The 17544-nt window shown below is 35.9% G+C and overlaps 1 protein-coding gene across 17 annotated transcripts in view; it reads right to left on the bottom strand.

The window, feature by feature from the left end:
* The window catches only part of HDAC9 (histone deacetylase 9), a 906822-nt gene that overhangs the window by 320062 nt on the left and 569216 nt on the right, over positions 1-17544 (bottom strand). For 15 of the 17 annotated variants that reach the window (XM_030822195.1, XM_030822188.1, XM_030822196.1 and 12 more), the window contains one exon: positions 1541-4170. In XM_030822195.1, coding sequence (XP_030678055.1) covers positions 3856-4170 — 315 coding nt within the window. In that variant the 3' untranslated portion in view covers positions 1541-3855. Of the gene's footprint in view, positions 1-1540; positions 4171-17544 lie in introns of those variants that run through there. The other 2 variants (XM_030822201.1, XM_030822187.1) reach the window with 1 other exon arrangement.

Below are 17544 nucleotides of genomic sequence, written 5' to 3'. Positions count from 1 at the left end.
ATGTAACAACAAGAATATAAACGTTTTGAAGCCTACATAGATATATTGTTGGCATGACTGAAAAGTCACATTCCCAATATCCTTTGTATTTGCCCAAATTCTTTGATTGCTTTCAATATTTTCTTCTTAAAACAGAGATGAAGGAATGATCAATAATAAAGGGAATAATTGTCTCAAACTCCTTCTTTTGTATCTCCAAGTTCCTGATATAATCAGTTACAATTAGAGACCTCAAATTATTTGTCATTGTAAACCTTGAATCATACACCCACAATTTATACATATTAAAGCGATTCAAAATTGTACACTTCAATTATTGAAAACAAATTAAAAACAATACTCTCTATATATCTGTTAAGTACTAGGTTTCAACAAAAGGTTTAGTGTCTGAATTCCTTTTCAACATCCTTCGAAAAAAAGAAGCATAAAACAATATGCAACAATTTCTAAAAGACTGTCTTTCTCAGATCTATGAAAAGTAGCAGTCTACACTTCATCAACCACCTTCACCAATGAGAAGGTGAATTTTTACTGCCAGAAGAAAAAAAAATCTAATGATTATTTATTTCAAGACTTGGCAATAACTATTTTTTCTAATGAAAAGCATTCTAATGCTAGATTGATGCTTTGTATTAAAACAGTCACCCTATACAACACTTCAGAAATCAGATATACACTATAAAACCATTTTTTAATTGATTTCTCTAACTCGTATTTTAGGATCTCTGGTACCAAGTTAGTCCTGTAATTTTATAGTTCAAAGGCAGATTTCAGGAAGTTATAATTAGCAATAATGGTATTTCCAGAATTCTTACTGTATTCTTAAATTTATGGTACTATAAAATGATAATCTATTCTGTAACAGTTAATAATTATAGCTCCAGATTTCTTGATACTCTAATGCAATACTGATGTGACTTAGAGTATGGCAGAATTGCCTTTACTTGAATCAGGCTCCTATTCCTCACACTGGTATTATAATAATTGTTACCATATAAGGGGAGATCATTTAATTACTATTTTCTCTTTAAATTTATGTGCTGTCACTTTCTACTTGTATTTCAAGATCTCACTGTAATAGACATAATTATTACGACACTTGGAATATTATTCATTTTAATATTTATTGAGTGTTTGTTATGTTCAAGGGATTATGTTAAGCTTTTTAAAAATAATTTTTTAAGTTGAACAAAGTTAGGAACTGACATCTATTTAGATAAAGTTTTATATTTAGAAGTTGACATTTTAATTTAAATACCAAACATGATAACATATCATGAAAAAGTTTACACTGGCAAAAGGAAAATGAAACAAATTTTACATGTGTTAGCTATTTGATAATTTTGGATGTAAATAGTTGAAAGTCATTATTGCTGAATTTTTTGTTTTTAATGGTATTAGGTGTAACTGCTCAAAATGTCTTTATTTTCTTGTTTCAGCAAAGACTGGCAATGTATTTTGATATATGAGATCTAGTGTGCAAGCTTCAACTTCGATTAAATACGGCAAGTTTACACAAAGCCAAGTGTATGAAAGGGGATCTTTTAAAAAAAACTTTATTTGAGAAAGGAAGAGACTTATAACAGAAGGCAAGAAGGGAAACATACAAACAATATATTTACAACACAAAACAAGAGATCACCTTCAAGGGTGTAAATTATAATAAATACAGTAGATTTTAAAAGAGACATTTATCAATTAATTCTAAGATTATTTAAGTCCAGCTTTCCTTTTCACTGGTTCCAGGTAGTTTCTTGAGTAAATTCAAAGACTATCAAATTCAAACAATTAACGTCCACCAACTGTACTGATGAAACTCTCTCCAATGACATTATAAAAAATAGTTTTTTTTGTTTGTGATTACATATCTTTGAAGTAATATTATACAAAAGTCTGCTCAGCCACATGTTCCTCCCCAAATAAAATGTATTTTAAAAGATGCACTATCCCTTTTTTATGAGATTGAAAAAAGACTTTGAAGAAAATGAATATTTATGAGATGGAAAAAATATACAATTTTATCTTAGGCATGCCATATTTTTAATGCAAAACAACTGACAAAAAGTCATTTTAATATGAAGGAATATACTAACCAAAATATGTTGGTGATAGGGAGTGTTCCTATTATAGCTATTTGTCAAATTATCAGAAGGACTTTCATTATATGGAAAAGTTTTAAACTTTCTAACTTCTAGTTATGTTAATTTAATTTGAATGGAGACTTTTTAAAAAAGGATAATGTATCTTTAGCAGTAACATTTTTAAAGAAATATTTTTAAATGTCACAGCAAAATGTAAACAACACGTGCCAATAACATACAGTTGAACAATGTCTACATTTGGCAAAACTGCTATATCTCCTTTGAAATAGGATACTACACCTTGAAATACCTCGGATTTAGAAATATAAATATTTTAATAGAAAAAACCTCACAAAGATTCTAGGTCAATTTGGATTATCCATATTAAAGGGTCTTAATACAACGAACCTTTAACTAGCTTAACAAAAGTAAACCTATAAAACAAGGTAAACATATCAAAAGGGAATATGAAGGAAATGTTCCAGTGAAAAGCTTCCGTAACAATTTCCCTACTTCTGGTGTTATTTTCTTAGACAATAAATCAATTCATAGAGTGCCCTTTAAAAACAGAAAGAGTAAAACACTATCCTCAGATTTTTTTCCTACATTCCTCAGTACATGAATCACTTGGACTTCCTGTTTCCACAAGGCATTTCCTGTTCAGCCTCACAGAATCACTTTTCTGTAGAACAGCAGGAACCTGACAAAGAACTGACTTGAATAAACAGTGTCTTCTGTTGCCTTCAAAGTTGTTTGTATTTTACAGCATCAAAGGACGTAGTCCTCCTGAAGGTGCATTATGTACAAGTAAATTCTTTTGTTAAACCTATCTTTTCTAATTCTTATTTGCCAGAATGTTATGGTATATGCCCATGTCATTATGGAATTATACTTAACAGATTCTAGTGACAATATAAAATATGATACACCTTCTTCTTTTCAAACTGATTTTGACTTGATATCAGATAATATTCATCCTGTTACTGTGTTTTTTGCAATTGTAGATACAATATTGTATCTGATTGGACCATAATGCTGCACATTACTTCTCACCAACATTTGCATCTGCTTCATTTGCTCTTTTTTGACAGACAGTGTCATCAAATTACACAAAATAAAAGTAAAATGAGCAGTGCTATGTGAGACATAATCTAATATTTAAAGTAGTGCTGCAATTTGCATCTATATATTTAAAGCCACCTGTATTCTTAATATGTTCAATTGCAACCTACACAATAACCTAGGACTACTGGCATGGTGACCAGAACACTTCTACTTAACTAAAAAAAGAGAGAGGAAGGAAGGGGCAGACTACCTTTAACAGTGTTCAAGACTATAGTATGATACATTATGTACAGTGATGTGAAAATTAAATTCTAGATGTTGCAAAAAAATCAAAAACTAATCGAATGCTTCATTGATCAGACTGGGAGACTATCCAGCAGTCACTGATCTCAACACATAAACTCAAAATAACAGTGATTTCGTTTTCCTTAGAAGTAATTGGTGTTGCAGGCTTTGGGATAAATTTAAAGCCTATTAACTGTTCAGATATTACGTATCATAATTTTAGTGTAACAGGTATTTCCTTACCAGTGGATTTTCAATGAAACCTTGATATCTATATAGAGATCAGTATATAGAGAGACCTCTATATAGATATATACATATATCTGCATTAGTTAGAATCCTTAAACACTGAACTCAAATCATAGAGAAATATAAACTGATAGGAAATCATATCCATTTACCAAAACTGCAATGCATTTCATGTTCAGATAATGACTTTAATTACAAATCCTGGAGCTAAATCTTTGCCTATTACCTGTTGCATAAAAGCAGCCTGCTCCCCAGATTCCATTTCCTGGATCTGAGCATCTTCATCACTGTCCACTGGTTCCTCCTTGACCTTCACAGCCCCAACTTGTCCCAGTGTGTCATCCACACAAGCACTGCTGTCGCTCCTAGTGCTGTTGCCACTAGAGGGCGCTCTGTCTTCCTGCATCGCCTGGTCCCCCTGAAGCTCTTCCTCCGCTTCCTCAAGGTGACTGCCTGGTTGCTTCAGTTGTTCAATAGATTTCGAAAGCAGCTAGAAGAGAGTGTTCAGGCGTTCAAAATTCAGTAGTTCTTCATGGTAACAGAGAAGCAAATTACACTTTGATTTCTAATAACTCATACACTGTGATTTCTAATCATTGAACATAAATTTCAGAATGAACTTGTAGGCAATAAGTTTCCTCAGTAATACTAAATCTAAAGTAGTCCCATTATTCCATATTGTATGGGTCTAGTAGGCAGGGAATAAAGTCTTTAAGTGTTGGATTGTTTTTTTCTTTTTAATGGATCACTCTTTAATGCAGTTAGAACATGGTGTAGAAAAAGGTAAATAAACTATCCATGGAAACACTGAAACTTTCAAAAGGACAGGTTTTGAAAGTCGAACCTGGGAATAATACTTCTCTTAAAAGATAAAGGGGGTGATAAAAATGTTGTCAATATCATTTTTCAATGAATGTTAAACGCTATGAAAGCCAGAACACAAATGCTAATAGTCTTTGTCTAATTTTCTTGTACCTATACAGAGAAACGATAGTCAAATGAAAACGCATCTTCTTATATATATTTGTAAGAACTAGAAATATTTATTTTGATATTCTGAGCTTTAAAAAGGTGTATGATTTTTAAAAAATTACAATAAAATGTTTTATGAACAGATTCAAATGGAAATTAATTAGAAAAGAATCAGGAAATTATTTTTTAATTTGAAAATCATTATTTAGACATTTTATTTATTTTATAAATTAGTGAACTTAGTTTTCAGAAGTCAATGAATTAACTGCTTAATGATTTTAAAAGACAATTGACAATATGTCTAACTTAAACAATAGCAAAATAACCATAACATGAAAGCTCAATAAATGGGGAAAAAGTCTCAAGATTATTTCGTCTCACATTGGCTATTTGTTTTATTCACAATGGCCCTGTGGACCAAATCATCTGTAGACCTTGAACTGTGTTTTCAAGAGTTGTTAGTTTTCTGCTAAGTCAGTGCCTATGTAAGCAACATGCCAATTATTGTAACTAGCAGCACACTTATAATACTACCCCCATAAATGTGAATGCAGATTTTTCTTTGTCAAATTCATGCTTACCTCCCACTCACATATAATTACAAAATACATGTTTTAAAACGTGAATATTTAAGTCCTCAGACTTGGACGGACACCTCTGCCTCTTTAGGCTTACAGACTTTCCTGCAGTCCACACAACCTCAAATGGCCCTGAACACACTAACATAGTCCTTCAATTTCACTGCAGGTAGATTTATTAGGAATTTTCATTCGTTTGTTCAACAAATATTTGCTGAGTGCCAACTATGTTCAAGACACCATGCTAAGCATTAGAAAAATAGCCACTGCTCCGCCCTCATGGAGCTTTTAGTGAATGTCTGAGAAAGGCTTCAAATACTTATTCCTATTTTCAAGTATGATAAAACGCTTTGAAGAAAGAAACACAAGGTTTTATAAGAGCACATACTGCTTGGCATAGCAGTGGAAATGGGGATTGTTAAGGGAGTTAAGCTGAGGAAGTGTTATGTTTAGGTTCAGACACAAAGGATGAAGGATGGAAAGGAGTTAGTTACATGTGTGAGGGGTGGGAAGCAGGGGTGGAAATAAGGGTGAGGAGCATTTCTGGTAGAAGGCAGAGTTTGTGCGGACTTTGGATTGGAAAAGGAGAACAGCACATCTAAGTCACCAAAAGGCTAGTGGAGTTTGAAAACCAGAGGAACACGCTGCAAGATAATGTTAAAGTACATGATACAATTTATAATATATTTGGGTGAAGAGTAAGAACCTGGAGAAATAAAATCTAACTTAGGAAAAACACATATAAGACCTAAATATCACCAAAGTAAGTGAGACATGATCCAGCTAAGAAAACATATACCAATCAAAACTCATATCACAATGAAGAAATTTGGATATGAATTTCCTTTGTGCCTACCATCTAACATCCATTGTTACTGGGCAGTCAGGAGAAGGAGGACATCCATTTAGTCACGGTTTAGATGACTTTAAGTATATTTTAGGAAACTATTTGCAGGACTTTTGTCCCAATTCTGAATACTAATCAGCTCTTCTTATATTTAATACATACTACTTTGGACACTACTGAGATTCTGGAGAAAAGAGACAATATAATAGTCCTAAATTTTGACTACAAAGTTGTAGGATCCCATTTAATTGGCTGTTTAAGAAAGAATATGCAACAGCATAGAAACAAGCAAGATGTTAAAGAAAAATTCCTAGTTTTGGCTGGGATGCCAGGAATAAGGACACTGGGTAACAAACATCCACTCATTATTCAGAGAGAGAGAGGGAGAGAGACTATCAGTCAGTGCTGCAACCCTTACTCATACCTCAGACTACAAATAAGGGCAGGTGAGGGGAGCTTGTGGGAAGAAGGGATTTATCTGAGAAAAGATACAAGCCAGGTGAAGGAGGCCGCAGGAGCCCATCAGAGAAACCAACTGTAAGAAGACTGGACAAATGCTCACTGAGCTGTAGAAACTCTCCCTCCCACTAACACAGCATAGCTGAAAAGTTATTGGGAACCTGCTCAGTAGAGCTAGTGGACCAATGACTCTAAGGAATCAAGTAGATACCCAGAGAGGTGTTCAAAAGATCCTGCCAATAAGGGCCTCTTGAGGATAGCAGAAGAACTATATGGGATGTGTGCCCATGGAATAGGAACTGAGTACCGGATGAAAGATTAGCCAGACAGCCAGTGTCCAGGAAATGCTATGTCGGAAGTCCCTGCTTAATGGGGGGTGAGGGGAGGGGGCGTGCGACTTTGAACACTAGCTAGCTTCTGGATGTCTGACATTACAGGAAATATTCAATAACTAAGAGGAAGCCACAAATATCACCCACCAAGTAAAAAGACTCTTCTGTTGCGATTCTTCTCCTTCCTAATCCCTGGCCACAACATGGCCTCTCAATGTCTCAACCTCCTAACCTCCAATGGTCTTGTCCTCCACTCGACCTCATTCCCCGACCTTATGACCTTACCTGAGACCTGATCTTTATCAGTAACCCTGCATTCTTCTAAATCTTAATTTCAAACATCATTCCTTTCTTCTGGCTCTTTCTCAGAATAGTCTGACTCCAACCATTCCTCATTCTAGTGGGTTTTCCAAGCCACATTCTCACTACATATTGTCCCATTCATTTGCTCACTTCTCTCCTTTCTGCACTAGGTTCCACACCTCATTGAAAACCACTCCTTTATATTACCATCAGTGCTCCTGCCCCTTTCAATATGTTTTACTGGACAAATGAGACTTCTAACCTTGGTCAATACTAAATCTCTGCCAAACCCAAGCAGCTGAATGAGCTAGGAAACAAATAAACAAATTACGATCATGCTGAGTGTTCTCCAAATTCGTGACTACACCCTCCAATGGGGTCTCAGTGCTGCCTGGCAACCCTATTCCACTTTTCTAGTTAATTTACTCTCACTGTCTCATACTACCTCCTCTCCCTTTAAATCTCTAACATTCTCCCCTTTTCCTCACTCCCTGCTGATACCTTTGCTTCTCATTTCATTGAGAAAGTGGAAGCATCAGAAGAGAAATTCAGCCTCCTGCTACCAGCACATTTATTAAGCAATCCCATCCACCCCTCCTGCTGTTGCAATGAATGAAATGTCTGCACTCCCATCTCAGTCAACCCCTTGGCTTACACTCTGGATCCCTTCCACTCCTACAATTATCCACTGTGTCCTCCATCACACAGATCCCCTCTCTGCTGGAATGCTCTCACTAGTACTCTTTCAGCAATATCATCCATCTTAAATAAAACTTTCCTTGACCTCCTCCCCCACCCACACAATTACATACCTCCCTTCACAGTAAAATTCCTTGAGTTATCGCTCTTCACTGTCTTCATTTCTCTTTTCCCCTTGTCTTTCGAATACAGCCAACTAGGCTTTCCTCCACACCATTTGACCAAAATCTCTAGTTAAGGTCAATAATGACTGCAGTGATGCCAAATCCAGTGGCCATTTAAATATGATATTAATAGGTGGCAGCAAACGTGAAACATTTTAGAAAGGGAAATAAGACAAAAATCATAGCATTTTTGAAAATAAGAGACTGTTATTACCATTGCAGCCAAAGACCAGACAAACTGAGAGTTAATTTACTAGAATATTATTTCCCATAGTTAGCAAGTTAAAGAAAATCTCTAATATTAACAAACCCCTGAGTTTTCATGGAACGTATCATATGTACATTTTAACAGAAGACCTTCTGAAATCTGACCTGTGAAGTCACTGAAGTACCCAGAAATCCATTGTTCAGTCCATTAATCAAATCTGGTCAGTATTTACAACCTCACTGACACAGATATGCATATGACAGTATATATAACAATTTTTGACATGCAATACAGAAATAATTATATTTGTTCCAGTCAGTTTCTTTGGCTTCATCTACACTTCTGATGTACCAAAGGAAACGTGGGGAAGAAAAAAGCCAGAATAAATAATGTTGTGATCACTTGGCAAGAAGAACAAATGGTGAAATTATCTTTTTCCAAGAGCAGAATTCCTTCATGGTTTGTAAAAGAAATGTTTCTTGACATAAAACAGTAACTTCTGAGTAGAAAACGTATAGATATAAAATGCTGGACTTGAAAATCTTTTAATAACTTCTTAAAAACCCTTATTTTTTTAAAGAAGGAATCTCATGCCCAAAAAAGACAAGTCATCTCTAAGATTGTAAGATATGAATTTGATTTAAAAAAAAAGAGTAGAAACCTAGAACTTTTTATACCGTTCTACTCCATATTTTGCTCTGAAATAGCTATATATTCTGATGACAACTGGATTAATAGGGGCAATTCCAATCTCTCCCCTGAGCTCCAAACTTGCATAGTTAGATGCGTAACTTCTTTTCTTAGATCTAGAATATCTAATAGACATCATAAACATTAAATACCTCAGAAATAACCTTTATTCCCATCTAACCCAATTGTATTGATCACCCAATCTCTCTCATTTGAGTAAACAGCTTTACCCAACTGCACAAGCCAAATATTTGGGATTTATCCTTGTTTCTCTATCACTCATATTTTTCATTTAATTTGTGAGCAAGCCCTGGCAATTCAACCTCCAAAAATAAAGCCTTTATCTTGACATGTTTCTCCATTTCTGCTGCTACCACTGTGCTCCTAAATACCATCATTTTCACCCTAAACTACCCAAAGGCCCTACTCTGGGCTCCCTGATTGCCCTCTTGGCCCTCAACAGTACAATCTCTTACAGTAGCTCTAATAATTATTTTTAAAATATAATTTAGGTAACATTAATTCTCTGCTTAGAATCCCCCACTGACTTCCTATTATGCTTATAATAAAATTCAAACCTCTTACCATGGTCCACAGACTTTCAACAACCTGGCACCACCGACTTCTCTGACCTTAGCTGGGATCTTGTTCTCTCTTTTTCACATGCTCCAGCTACCCTGGCCTCTGGCTGCCCCGTGAATAAAAACGTGCAGAGTTTGTTCGCCCACAAGGCCTGAGTCTATGCTGTGCTCTCTCTACTCCCGCAAATCTTTACATGCCTGACTGGCTCCTTCTTATCATATTTTACCTCTGTTATTATCTCATTAATGTATTTTCTTTAGAGTCCTTATTGTTGTCTGGCATCATAGTGCTATCTTTGTTTACAATATAGTTATCTCCCAGACTATAATATAAATCTCATAGGGCATGAGCTTTACGTTTTTCATCATTTTATATCCCGGTACCTAATACATTGCATAACACCTAGTTGGAGCTTCATAAGTTTCTGAAAAAATTATTAATGCTTAGTAACATGCTTTGACACTTTTTCTCCTACATTACAAAACAAAGTCAATGTCTAAAGGAGCAATAACCACCCATTTTTCATCTTCTCTGGAATAAAATATGCTCTTTGTAAAGATTTACAAAATACAAAAAAGACAAATGGGACATCCGGTGCCAGTGTTGCAAAATATAAATGCAGAAAGGGAGTTAATCTACACTTCTTATTTTATTTTAGGTATCTGACTAAGGCTGTTTTTGTTTAAGCAGTCAAATTTGTCACAGTGGAAAAATTTTCAATTAACTTCAGCAAGAAAATTTACAAACAAAAGTCACAGAGAAATTCTTGCCTGCCAGATTTGAATTATTTCCTATAAAAGTTACTTGGTGCTATTTGTAAATTTCCGACTATTTACTAGGAAAATGAGTATTTGGAATTTCTTGTTTTCTATGTGTTTCTCAACTACAAATATGACCACGGCAAAGCTGGTACAGGCTAACTCTTTTCTAATTTGTACTGTCACTGAGTGGCCCCAGATGTAGTGAGGAGATGTCTGCTTACTCTCAGTGGGGTGGCAGGGTCTCTCTTTGGTTGAACATCTGGAGGTGATCCCCTAGCAAAGTCGACCTGTTGCCTTGCTGGCTAGAAAACAGAAGACGAAACATCTGTGGGACAGATAAATGTGCAAGCCTGTGTGAATCTATGCTGAGGCCTCATCTGTAAAACACACTGTGTGCCACTCGTCTGACAGCAGGTGAGTTACTTCGGTGGGGAACCCAGCAGAGATGAAGAAGAGGGCAGCTGCACAGCTTCTCCTTTGCCTTTTGTTTGTGCTCCTACTCATCTGTCAGGCTATCTCTCTATCTATTCTCTGTGCTACTGTACAGCAATTGGGCCAAACGCTAAGCATGCCACGGGCAGCCTATGACCATTCTGAGTTTGTAACACACACACACTTATATATACTCAAACAGATGTTCTGTGTGCCAGATACCATGGTAATTTATCCAAATTTCGAATGTCTTCAAGGATTACAACTAAACTTCAATTCTTATCAATCCCTGCTCAGGTCATAATTATAGCAAATCCTTAATTTCAGAATCTCACATTCCATGTTTAACATCATATATTCTATTGGCACATGATGAAAAATTCATTAAATAATAATTAAAGACTGTCACTAATGTTTACGTGTTAGCACTTTAAGTTCAACTCTGTGTAAATTATATAACTTGATACAAGTCTATAAGTCACTATAAGCATATGTACTTTAAAATAAAATATGCTTAAATTCTATAATTTTAATGTTTCCCACAGAAATCCTTTGCATCGCAACAAATATCTTCAGATACAAAATATCAACTAAGAAGAGGATCATATAAAGAATAAATCTGTTCTTCATAGACATCTGATTTTCTGACATTGTCAACATACCATTAAATACAAGTGTTTGAATATGATTATTAAACTATGCAAAGTGACCTTCAATGCAACTCATCACTTTCTTATTTTGCCTCAGATTTTAAGACAGATTGTACTTGGGGAATGGCAATAGCACAAGTTGTTGTTGTTGTTTATTTTTTTTTTCTTTTAAGTAAATGTAATATTCTTCCTTTGGAAAATAAAACCTTTCCCTTAAGCTCCAAGGAAACTAGATTTAAAAATAATGTTAAAATTCTGTTTCAATTCACAAATAGATTAGGTATGGACCAACTGTTCTCAAAAACAACATGCAGAGCTTGGAGGGCTTTCAAATTGAGAGGTCTACTTGGAGTAGAACTCCAACCTCAAGCCAAAATAATACTCCATGTCATTTTGCTTCTGTGCATTTTAGGGAAGTAATCAGATGAACCAAAATTAAATAACAAGAGAAGAAAGATTTTCTAAATATTCATTCATTATTCACACAAATTGAAGTCTAAACTGAAAAATACCATTTCTAAGCAATATTAAAGAGGTTCAAAATTAATCTAAGCACCAAGTGAATTTTTAATAAGTGCTGCTTCATCTTTTTAACTCTAAATGATTGTCCAAAACAATGCCTGCAATTAAATTTTTTTTTTCCTCTGGTTCTCAAAACTTCCTAATATTTCAGTAACTTCAGTAACTGTTCCCTTCTGGGAAGGAAACTGAAGGTTTGTTCCAACTAGTTTGAGAACATTGCCCACCCATTTTTTCATTCTTCCAACAATTTTTTATTGAGCGTTTACTATATGCCAGGCCTTAGGAAAAGAATGGTCAATCAGGCAAGATCCCATCACACAGTAGGGGAGGCAGAAAATTAGCAACTGAAAAATGAAACTTGAAGTGATAGGGAACAATGAAGGAACGGGTGAGCAGGTGGGTGTTCGTGTTTACTCTCGTTTGGATGGGCAATAAAGACTGCTCTCAATAGGTGAGGTTTGAGCTGAGACAGACCCCAAAACACAATCAAACCATGAGAACACGTGGAGGTTGAGCCTTCCACACAAAACAGTGGCTGGCGCAACTGCTGGAGGTGGAAGGAGATTCCCCAAAGATAAGAGAGGGGGCCAGTATGGCTGGAGGCTAGAGAGAGAGGGAAGGGAGGAGATGATGAAGGCAAGGGGAGGAGGCAAGAATCAGATCATGACAGCCTTGTAGGCCATGTAAAAGTGTTTGGATTTTATCCTGCAAACAAGAGGGAGCAAGTAGGGTGTTTTAACCATAACATGATTTGGTTTGCATTTAGAAATGATCATTCTGTCTGCTATGGAAGACTGGATTTAGGGAGGCCAAAGTACAAAGAGGAAGACTGAATTTTCAAAACATACAATCCTCAGCAAGAGTGTGGAATTCTTAACCAAGATTTCTTGGTGGGGGTTAGGGCAGTGTTCTTAACTAGGACACAAATAAGCAGTTTTCCCTTCTTTTATAGCACTGCATAATTTTATGTCCTTTAAAAAATTACCTAATAGGATTTTTTCCCTGATAATCTTTAGGATCCTTCAGGTGACAGTATACTTTGTGCCCAAGTTTTCCTCCTTTTCTCTTTAAGAGTAGAAAATAGAGGCACAGTGTGGAAAGGCATCCTTATTTTCTTTGCTAATGATTGATGGTTTGGGAATGGGTCTCAAAACAGACAAAATCTCACACCAATGAATCACTCTCTCCCTACTCATAAACATCTCCCTTTTCCCCATTGATCAGTTCCTGACTTTGGTAAACTGGAAAGCAGGGCAAACCCAGTTAAACACAGTGACCAACAAAGGAAACAATCAGCAAAGTGAAGCTGAAACCCACCGGATGGGAGAAAATGTTTGCAAATTACCCCTCTGACAAGGCATTAATAACCAGGATATATATGGAACTCAAACAACAGGAAAAAACATCTAATAATCTGATTTTAAAATGGACAAAAAATCTGAATGGACACTTCTCAAAAGACATACAAATGGCCAACACTATATGAAAAAATGTTGAACATCATTAACCATCAGAGAAATGAAAATCAAAATTACAATGAGACATCATCTCACCCCAGTTAAAATGCTTTTATCCAAAAGATGGACAGTAATGAATGCAGGTGAGCATGTGGAGAAAGGGGAACCCTCGTACACTGTTGGTGGGAATGTAAATTAGTACAGCCACTATGGAGAATAGTCTGGAGGTTCCTCAAGAAACTAAAAATAGAGCTACCATATGATCCAGCAATCCTACTGCTAGGCATATACCTAAAAGAAAGGAAATCAGTATATAAAAGAGATATCTGCACTCCTGTGTTTGCCACAGCACTGTCCACAATAGCTAAGATTTGGAAGAATATAAATACTGTATAAGATTTTAGTGATGCTTGGCCGGGCGCGGTGGCTCGAGCCTGTAATCCCAGCACTTTGGGAGGCCGAGGCGGGCGGATCACGAGGTCAGGAGATCGAGACCATCCAGGCTAACACGGTGAAACCCCATCTCTACTAAAAATACAAAAAATTAGCCGGGCGTGTTGGCGGGCACCTGTAGTCCCAGCTACTCGGGAGGCTGAGGCAGGAGAATGGCTTGAACCCGGGAGGTGGAACTTGCAGTGAGCCGAGATCGCGCCACTGCACTCCACCCTGGGGGACAGAGCAAGACTCCGTCTCAAAAAAAAAAAAAATTTTAGTGATGCTTATCATGTTTACAAAGCACTTGCAGATATGTTCTTTCAAGTAATCCTCACTGTAAACCTCAAAACTTTGCTGTTTATGGAATTATTAAACAAAAAGGTTGAATATCTTGACCAATATTGCAAAACAAATAATTGTGCAAGACCTCAGAAACTTCTCTTGAAAAATCTATCAAGATGATAGATTTTGCAATTCATGTGAGCTATGCATTTGATAGAATCATATTTGATTATAATGATCTGTTTACAGGTCTTTGAGCCACTCAAGGGAAAGAACATGGCTTCTTTATTTTCATTTCCAGAATGAAGTGTAATGGTTGTTAATAGATAAGTCTTTGTGGAACATCGTCAATTATTCCATGACTGGAGACTGTTGTAGTTTATATTGCTAGTTGATACAACTAGGTTAATAGCAAGAGAGCAGCAGTACATTTAGGATATGAGAGCATAGATCTGGCTGCAATTCTGCCTGCAGGAAGAGGAATACTCTAGACCAGATGACATTTCAGGGTCACTGTAGTTCCTCAGATTTCATAAGTAGTTAGAGGAAGAGCTGAAAGATACAGGAAAAAACGAACTAATACCAGGAACTTGCAAGTTACCAAAACACGCAAAAAAAAAAAAAAAAAAAAAAAAAAGACTGCTACCCACTGGCAGTTTTCATGTCTACAAATCACTTAACTATATTAAAAATTCCTTAGCAAGACCTAATTTTTTCATTCTGTCACATGAAACTACTTGTCAAGGTTGGGAAACAACCAAATTATTTAGCTTCCCTTTCCTTTTGAACTGCCTGGAATCAACATCAATCAAACAATTCACGTGGTTTAATTCCCCAGATATTTTTCTTCCCCCGTTTTCTTACCTCATAGCCATGTCCAACTATTGTTTTTCTCATTCAATAAAAGCGTATCTGACTAGATTAACAGTGCAGAGTGAAAAGGAAAGGTCTAGGTCCCTTCCCTTGGTCTCCAAGTTATGAAAGCAGCACTGGGAATGTTTATGAATGCTGCACATTAATCCACTGAAATGGTCATTTTGTTTCTTTTCCAAACACAGGATTTCATCACATCTAATAATAAAGCAACAAGCCACTTTCTGTATATTAGAAACCATCAACTTGCAATTATATAGTGAAATACATCTATATGAATTCCTTGTGATGATATAAGCTGGTATTGTATAAGTGGATATTTTTTGGAGACCACTATGTACTTAAAAGAATCTATTTATATTGGGCCAATTATCTCAGAATAACATCGATTTAAGGGTAAAGTCAAAGATTCTTTTATAAACCTCTATAGATACATAAATAATCTAGAAGGCTTTTTACTGTTATAAAATTAAGACTGCCTTTCAATGCTTGCTAAGGTTTTTGGACATACTATCCATGTAATGGGCAAAATGTAATCCTAAATTGGTGATTAAAAGGCCCTGCATGGAAACAAGCTGTCAAATGGATGGAAAGAAATTAAACCTGACAACAGTAATGCCTACTTTCCTAAATGAAAGCCCAGTTCCAGTTTCTACTCATCCATTTTTCAAAACATAAAACAAGGCATTTTCCAAACACCCATAGATGAGATGCCAACATTTGCATTTCAGTTGAACCTGATGAAGTCAGTAACTTCCAGCTTCAGGCTTGCCCAGAACTTCTGGGAGAAGATGTTTCTCCAATCTAAAACAATGGCAGTGTGACAACATGCGAGAAAGGAATGAAATGTGGCCTGGCTGTAGTTGGCTCTGTACTGCATTCACTCTGCACCATTTGGAAAGCCTTATAATCCAACAGGATATCTGAATGTCTCACCGTCAGGTCCACGTGCAAAGACTGCCAAGTGAGTAACTTGAAGGAGGGCAATGTGGGGAAAGTTGGGAGGCAGGGCTGGGAAAGGGGATTTCTTCATCGTGGCAAATCTAAACCACTACAAAAGAAAAATAAGATCACCCTATTTTTTTAAATGTTTGTTTGCCTTGTTTTTAATTGTGAATTTCCTACTTTTAGACAAAAATAAAATTAGGAAAATCCGGTTTCCTGCTTGGTCATAAAACAAGACTGTAATCATAAGCACAAATGGTTAAGGACAGGCTTTTGTGTCATACAACCTATGTCAAGATTTCAGCTCTGCACTAGCCCTGCCACCTTGCTCAATCTACTTCAGCCCTGTAAAATTAATTTTCTTGAACTAAGAGTGAGTTGTTAAGGTTGAAGGGATGACAGATGTAAGAATTCTGGTATGGAGTCCAGCTCATAATAGATCCTCCATATAAAAGTGAGCTGATAGTTTTTAAATGACCCTACCCTAAGGTATCTATGAAGAAGGTGCTGAAAAGATGCACAGTGCCTAGAATAAGGGGAGGAAGAGGTACACTAGAAGAAATAGGTGCAGCAAAAAGTCAAAAGTGGGTAAATGGCCCTTGTGTAATTATACTTAACATTTAATTTGCTTACAATTAAGCCACAGATAGAATTACATTAGAATACAGCAAATATAAAGTGTCTGTTTGAGAATATGAAGTATAACTTTAAAAAATGTAAACTTTTGGAATATACACACATGTAAAGAATTGTTCTTCTAATTAATCTCCTTCTCAACATACATACTTTTTTCAATAGTGCACAGAATAGTTCTACATTATAACTGCCTTCAGGGACACTTTACAAGGCAACACATTAACACACACACAGGCATGCATGCTGTTTGTATGTGACCACAAGCATGAAAGAATATACACTCTTAGGTTGCCATGGATGGATGGTTGGGGACAGGGACTGGGTATAAATCAAGAGGATTTCAGAGAATACATAACATTCATGTTAGAAAATTATGTCAAAAAAGGAATAAAACAGATACTACTCAAATAAACAGTCAAATTCTCTTCCAAAAGCTAATGAAAGCTCCGCATTTGCTCAGATCCAGCATTTGAGCATAATTACATTCATGCCTTGCTTGTCAGAACATAACATCTACCTGTTTTAATAAGGGCAACACAGGACATCTGCTTGACCTCACATTTACTGGTCTTGTCTTAGATATATTTTTATTATGATAAAATAGCACTCATGTCAAAATGCCTAAGTATCACAGTAATAAATATATAATAAATACTTATATCTAGACCGAACCTTGGCATATATAAGATATCATCTCATAATTTATGTAAGTTTTTAAAAAAGTCTTGGCTGATAGCCAGTCATAGGAATGCACAAGATATTTATCACAGAGCATATAAGAAAGAAAGAGAAAAAAAAGGAAGAAAGCAAGAGAACAAGCGAGCAAGCAAGAAAGAAAAAGAAAGAAAGGGGGTGAGATATAATAAGAACAAGATAATCCAGAGAAGTAATTAACTCAAGTTTTATTTCCTTAAAGATATCAGTTTTCTTTCTTATGTCTCCTTTCCTAATACTTAACACACTGTATTACTGTTTTTGTTTGTTTGTTTGTTTGTTTATTTTGAGATGGAGTTTCGCTCTTGTGGCCCAGGTTTGGA

This window comes from Nomascus leucogenys, chromosome 11, assembly GCF_006542625.1.
Source record: "Nomascus leucogenys isolate Asia chromosome 11, Asia_NLE_v1, whole genome shotgun sequence".
Lineage (NCBI taxonomy): Eukaryota > Metazoa > Chordata > Mammalia > Primates > Hylobatidae > Nomascus > Nomascus leucogenys.
Note: the sequence above shows the minus strand (reverse complement) of the source record. Positions and strands in the feature narration are given on the sequence as shown.